Source organism: Babylonia areolata, chromosome 3, assembly GCF_041734735.1.
Source record: "Babylonia areolata isolate BAREFJ2019XMU chromosome 3, ASM4173473v1, whole genome shotgun sequence".
NCBI classification, from domain to species: Eukaryota; Metazoa; Mollusca; class Gastropoda; order Neogastropoda; family Buccinidae; genus Babylonia; species Babylonia areolata.
The window spans coordinates 55071070-55078569 of record NC_134878.1 but is presented as its reverse complement, the minus strand read 5'-3'; the positions used below and the strand labels follow the sequence as shown (position 1 = coordinate 55078569).

The 7500-nt window shown below is 42.1% G+C and overlaps 1 protein-coding gene across 3 annotated transcripts in view; it reads right to left on the bottom strand.

Annotated features, from left to right (window-relative positions):
* Nucleotides 1–5492, bottom strand: part of LOC143280634 (TLC domain-containing protein 4-B-like) — a 19883-nt gene extending 14391 nt beyond the window's left edge. Inside the window, exons 1-2 of one of the 3 annotated variants that reach the window (XM_076585356.1) lie at nt 5232–5492; nt 456–790 (exon numbers count right to left, since the gene is read on the bottom strand). In XM_076585356.1, coding sequence (XP_076441471.1) covers nt 456–631 — 176 coding nt within the window. In that variant the 5' untranslated portion in view covers nt 632–790; nt 5232–5492. Of the gene's footprint in view, nt 1–455; nt 871–5231 lie in introns of those variants that run through there. The other 2 variants (XM_076585358.1, XM_076585355.1) reach the window with 2 other exon arrangements.
* Between the last annotated feature and the right edge of the window lie 2008 nt (nt 5493–7500).

Genomic DNA, 7500 nt, shown 5'->3' with positions numbered 1-7500 from the left:
TTTGTTTCATTATTTTCACAGTATTGTTCTGATTTGCACTCTCATGCATATGCCAATACAGCTGCACAGTTATTGACATTAAACATTTCAGTGTTCTCTCTCTCTCTCTCTGTGCGTGCGTGCGTGTGCGTGTGTAGGCGTAAGGCTAAACCCACGACACGAAGGACGTAAGGCACGCATACACAGACAGGCACGCACACGCGCGCACGCACGCACGCACACACACACACACACACACACACACACACCTCCAAAGCCAGAAGAAAACAAAAACAAACCAAACAAACAAGAAAACAGAATAAAATTAAAAACGAAAAAAAACAAACAAACCCAAAACAACAACAAAAAAACAACAAACAAACAAACACCCCCCCCCAAAAAAACCCGACAGTTTGAAATCAACAACCTCATCCCCTTCCCCCATTAATTAAAAAAAAACCTTTCCCCAAACGCACCTGGTATCCCAGTTCACCCTGACACTCTCAGGCGAGAGATCGTAGTTCTTCCAGATCTTTCTGGACACTCGAGGACTGACGAACTTGTAGAGGATGAGACTGACGAGGCAGGAAATCGCAGCATGAGGATAATAGGTGCTGGATCCGACTGCTTCCGAAAACGTCCGATGGCCCATGGTTTGTGTGATGGGGGTTTGTGCCGGAACCTCTCTCTCTCTCTCTCTCTCTCTCTCGATGGTTGAGAGTTGCTGGTTGCAGTAAAAGTAAAATACTATTGTGCTGTTTGTTTTTAGTGTTATTGTTGCTGTTTCTGCTGCTGCTGTTTCTGTACGTTGCTGCACACAAAAGACGGAAGTGTCGATTTCATTAACTTAGGGGAGACAATGAGCAGTGTGTGTGTGTGTGTGTGTGTGTGTGTGTGCAGTATCTGTTGAGTCAGTGTGTGGCGTGAGGTTAAGTATCTCGCCATGCAACATTTTCCGGCTCTCCGCGGTACCGCATCCAAAGTTCACTGACTGAATGTACTCACAACGCGGTTTGTCCGGTGTATCATTATATCAGTGTGGCAAACGATGCCCTCTCCTCAGTCCTGCACGACATTGGCCTATATATATAGCTTTTCTTTGTACAAGCGTTCTCCTTTTAATTCTTCTTCTTTCTCTCATTTTTTGCTCTCTTAAACTATTAAATTTTCCCTATGTGTAAGCTGGTGGTGTGCACAGTGCGTGCAAAGTGAAGTGTGTTTGCATTGTAAGCACTTTGAATTCGGCGAACAAGATCAGTTTCGCAGCTTTATTATAGAGACTATTGTTAATAGTACTAGTAGCAGTAGTACTGAGTGGTAGGAGTGGTAGTAGCAGTAGTAACAGTAGTAGTAGTAGTAGTAGTAGTAGTAACAATGATAATACTTACTGTGATAATATAACTTGAATAAAAAAAAAATTACTATTCTTGTTGTCATCATTCTTGTTATCATTATTATGGTTATTGTCATTATCATTACTTTTTCATCATCATCATCATCATCAACATATATTATTACTATCATTATCAACTGTTGTTTTGCTGCTTGTGATTATCATCATCATCATCATCATCATCATCATCATCATCGTTGTTAACATCATTATCATCATACTCGTCACCGTCCCATCCGGATGGTTGTTGAAGTGACATTCTTTCATTCAGCAAGAGTGCTAGCTCCGGCTGACAGGTTCATCACAGCACCTGACACTACGACTACGAACCATACTTGGAGGTTGAAAGTCACTGCCAGGAGTTGTGCAGTCCCTTCCCTCACTCTCCCGCCTACCGACGTTCACAGTCCCACAGGTGCAGATACTGCCACATGTAGAACGGCCTCGGCAGGTGCAGGTTTTTTCTTCGGAGTTCCGTCTCCTATGGGGACTTTTAGCCAAGGATAAGAGCTCCCCCTGCCCTTTGGTCATCCTCTTCCGCCTTCACAGCCCGGTTGGGAAAGGTTTCCTCCTCCGTCCGCCTGGTCCGTCGTTGCCGGGCCCGGAGACTTCACATGCGGCAGGTAGTACTGGGTTACATGGTACCAGTAGCAAGGGCTCTGCCCCTGACCTGACCCAACAGGCAGATGCTAGCGACGCTGGAAAGGACATTTTGTGAATCGACGACAGTGGATGCTGGATGAAGAACAATCAAATGCGGCTCCTTGTTGCAGTATCTCACCTGACAAAACGTCCCAAACGCTTACAATGCGATCAGTCACCAATGCAGAAAGTGGCTAATAACGAAAAGAAAGTAAGACACAAAAGAAAACGAAGTAATTTCCACCGCTGATGACGAACACACACTCGCACACGTATTAAGCTGACGCACGTACATACTCGCATACGCGTGCGAACACACACAACAACAACAACAACACTGAACAACAACACCAACAACTGTGACAACAACAACAACAACAACAACGCGCGCGCGCACGCGCGCACACACACACACACACACGAGCCATTTTTGATGTGAAAAAACCATACGACCAAGTGTGGCATGCTCGACTTCTATATAAACTGAAAAATATCGGTATCACAGGCAGCATGTATGATTATATTAGAAGGTTTTTTTTTTTTTTTTTATCAGATAGATTTATACAAGTAAGAATTGGAAATACCTACTCAAACCCCAGACAATTACACATGAGGTTACCACAAGGATACGTAATTTCGCCGATTTTATTCAATATATTATTAGCAGATCTACCTAACAAGCTAGCTAAAGATACAGTCTTGGCTCAATTTGCTGATGATATTTGTTTATGGATGAATGTGACAATGAAAAATAAAACGCCTACTATGACATTGAATTACATAAAGAAAATATACCGGTGAGAAGTTGATAAAATCAACAATTTTATGACAGAAAATAGTTTATCATTGTCCTTAGAAAAAACAAATATGATGCTATTTAATACAGGATCAGACCCAGAAAAGCTCCCCGCGTTTACAATAAATGGTACTATCATCAGATATACACAATCTGTTAAATTTTTCCAAGCTTTCGTGGAATTATCATATTGACTATATACTAAACAAAGCAAGAAAAGGTCTAAATTTCCATAAAATAATTTATAAACAGCACTGGGGGCAGGATACCAAAGCGTTGATATCTCTCGCTACCTCCCTCGTACGTTCACGCTTGACATACGCTCAGGAGGTATTTTTCAGTGTATTTGTTAAAGCAGCTGCAAAGCATTGGTTGTAAAGCTTATAAACTCGCTCTAGGTGTGCCCATTCTTACATCATATTTAGGGATTTACAGAGATTCAGAAATGTTATCTCTCAGTGATGAACAAAGGAAAGCTTCAGCCGCGAAATTCGTTCAGTTATCAGATCTTTCGCATATGAAACATTTTCAACAGAAGAAGCTAATTTGAGTTCACAAAAAGATTTTGATAAGAGAGCTAAGACAATACAGTCTATGACATCCATTAATACATTTGCATCAGATATCATTAGTGCTACGGAATCAAACAACAAGCAAATTGCAAAAATATCTACTTGTTCACCAGTCCCTGAATGGGAGCAGTGTGAAGCTACCTTTGACATAGATTATACAGATTTATCCAAGAACCAGTCACAATTTCTATTAAAATCTGAAGCGCTCTCCCATATAGAAAATCAATATTCAAATTATCTAAAAATATACACAGACGGATCTGTTCTAGAAAATGGTAATTCAGGAGCGGCTTTTGTAATTCCTTCATTTAGAATAGAAAAATTATATTGGTACACCATATTCCATTTTCACAGCTGAATTTATAGCCATACTTATGGCCTTAAATTATATTTCAGTCATTCCGAAAACTGTATGTGAGATTTTATTATGCGTAAACTCGAAGTCAGTATTACAAGCTATAGAATCTCCAAATTCAAAGAAGCGAATTGAGATGACAATGGAAATAAAACATATTATTCACCAACTGACAAAACAGGTCTTCTTCTTCTTCTGCGTTCGTGGGCTGCAACTCCCACGTTCACTCGTATGTACACGAGTGGGATTTTACGTGTATGACCGTTTTTACTCCGCCATGTAGGCAGTCATACTCCGTTTTCGGGAGTGTGCATGCTGGGTATGTTATTGTTTCCATAACCCACCGAACGCTGACATGGATTACAGGATCTTTAACGTGCGTATTTGATCTTGTGCTTGCGTATACACACGAAGGGGTTCAGGCACTAGCAGGTCTGCACATATGTTGACCTGGGAGATCGGAAAAATCTCCACCCTTTACCCACCAGGCGCCGTTACCGAGATTCGAACCCGGGACCCTCAGATTGAAAGTCCAACGCTTTAACCACTCGGCTATGGCGCCCGTCACAAAACAGGTCATTAATATAACTTTCTGTTGGGTACCTTCGCACTGTGGAATATCTTCAAGTGAGTGGGTAGACCAAGCAGCTAGACGAGCAGCACGTAAATTCGAAGATACAATATAACTTGACATCCAGTTAGATGTACATGAATGCATTAGTTGAATAGAGAATGTATCTATAAATCGATTTAAGAAATTACTTATAGATTCAAATAATCAACATTACCAATGTTGTGTAAACACAAAGAATTCAGCTAATCCCAAACATTTTCTAAATTTGACACCAACAGCACATTCAAGACAAATTACAAGCCTAATGTATAGAATTCGTTTAAATGCCTTTTCTACAAAATTTTCTAAAAATATAATATGCGGTAAGCAAATAACTGTAAGCAGTCTGCTCATTCATTGTCCAAGCATAAGACAGTTAATTCCAAAAGCTGTAGCTGATGACTTTTCCTCCAATATTTCATTAACCACTGAAAAGATTTTGAATGATTATTCATTGCTTAGAATGTTTTCGGAAATTTTTAACTCCAGTCCACTTGGTATCCTCCTCTGATGTATTATAATTAATGTCGTTATTTATACTGATTTACATCAGTTGTTGTAAGTTAATACTTGTTGATATGCATATACATATTCTCCTTCCCATGACTGACACCTCATTCAATACACACCACAATCTCTTTAGACTTTAATTTCTTACAATATACTTTTCCTCCGATACATAATATGAACACTTTTTTTACACTAATATTCACATGCATTCCCTTTCCTTTATCCACTACCGGCTTTACTCCTTTCCGTCTAAAAACACTTATAGTGAATAGACGTTAAACTGAAGAAGATAAAACAAACACACATACACACACACACGACGCGCGCGCGCGCGCGCGCGCACACACACACACACACACTTACACACACACCTCAACAGTAGCAGTTCTTCTTCACAGCCAGCGGAATCCTACCTGACGTTTTCACGGCCAACACGATCACCACTGCCACATGAACGCCGGTTTGACGGTCTGTCAAGCTCTGGACGTCGGGATCAAAACAAGCGGGAACGCGGCACCAGTGTCACACACACCACTGAGGGTCCAAGTTCCAATCCCCAGCAATTCTGTTCCCAGATAACATAATAATTTATATACACCATTCAGTTCACCAGATAATCATCACACAGCCACGACTCAATGGTGCACAGAAGTGAAAAGCTCCATCAGCTGTGTTTGGTATAGGTCGTTTTAAACTTCCTGCCGCTTTTTTATAATTTTTTTTTATATAATTCTTTAATTTATTTCCTGTGGTGGTGGTGGTACTTTGGTGGACGAAAAAGAAATTTTTAAAAAGGAGAAACAAAGCAGTGGGTAAAAATGAGAAGAATAAGAAATAATGCAGTGACAACAACAACACTGAACATAAACAATACTCGGCAACATCAACAACAAAAGAACATGAATCTGGAACTGAATAAGGGCGATAAGAGCTGGGGACTGAGAGGGGGTGGAGGTGTGGGGAGGCGGGACGGGGTTCTGTGGAGGGCGGAGGTGTGTTCTGTGGTGGGGGTGAGTAGGACTAAAGAGATATGAGAGAGGTAGGATTGTCAATTTCTTTTTTTTTTTTTTTTTTTTTTTTTGCTGCCCTATCATCCAGTTCAGTGGCATTTCACTCTGGCCACTCCGGCATCCCAAGTCCCCCGTACATACACACACGGAGCCACAACCAGGTTTGTGTGTCGCGGTCACAGCCGCGCCGGCAGTCCGCAGGGAACCTGTAAATGTAAGGTCACCAGCAGGCCACACATTAGAGGAGACCTCGCGTTGTACTGTGTGACTTCGTTTCCATTCAGCAGTGCCTGCTCTGGTTCAAAAACGCAAGACACCGGCTACTACGCTGACGACAATAATCACTTGATAGCGGAGCCAGACTGAATGAGCGTCCCCTCCTGGAAAGGAAACCAGTACCACGTGCCTTCAACGACAGCCCCATGTGAACCTACCGACACCAAAAAGATTGGCAGGACTGGAGTCACGACACTAAAGACTTTTACAGGACTGGAGTCACTATACTAAAGACTTTTACAGGACTGGAGTCACCACACTAAAAGACTTTTACAGGACTGGAATCACCACACTAAAGACTTTTACAGGACTGGAGTCACTATACTAAAGACTTTTACAGGACTGGAGTCACCACACTAAAAGACTTTTACAGGACTGGAGTCACCACACTAAAAGACTTTTACAGGACTGGAGTCACCACACTAAAAGACTTTTACAGGACTGGAGTCACCACACTAAAAGACTTTTACAGGACTAGAGGTACCACACTAAAAGACTTTTCCAGGACTTGTGTCACCACACCGCTTAAGAGTTCTACAGGACTGGAGTCACGACACTAAAAGACTTTTATAGAACTTGTGTCACCACACACTAAAGATGTTTACCTGTCTGGAGTCACCACACTAAAAGACTTTTACAGGACTGGAGTCACCACACTAAAAACTTTGGCAGGACTGGAGTCACCACACTAAAAGACTTTTACAGGACTAGAGGTACCACACTAAAAGACTTTTCTAGGACTTGTGTCACCACACCGCTTAAGAGTTTTACAGGACTGGAGTCACCACACTAAAAGACTTTTATAGGACTGGAGTCACCACACTAAAAGACTTTTACAGGACTGGAGTCACCACACTAAAGACTGACAGGACTGGAGTCACCACACTAAAAGACTTTGGCAGGACTGGAGTCACCACACTAAAGACTGACAGGACTGGAGTCACCACACTAAAGACTGACAGGACTGGAGTCACCACACTAAAAGACTTTGGCAGGACTGGAGTCACCACACTAAAGACTGACAGGACTGGAGTCACCACACTAAAAGACTTTGGCAGGACTGGAGTCACCACACTAAAAGACTTTTGCAGGACTGGAGTCACCACACTAAAGACTTTGGCAGTACTAGACTAACCACACTGAAGACTGACAGGACTGGAGTCACCACACTAAAGACTGACAGGACTGGAGTCACCACACTAAAAGACTCTGACAGGGCTGGAGTCGCCACACTGAAGAGTTTGGTAGGACTGGAATCAACTTACTTAGGACTTTGGCAGGACTGGAGTCACCACACTAAAGACTTTGGCAGTACTGGACTCACCACACTAAAGACTTTGGCAGGACTGGAGTC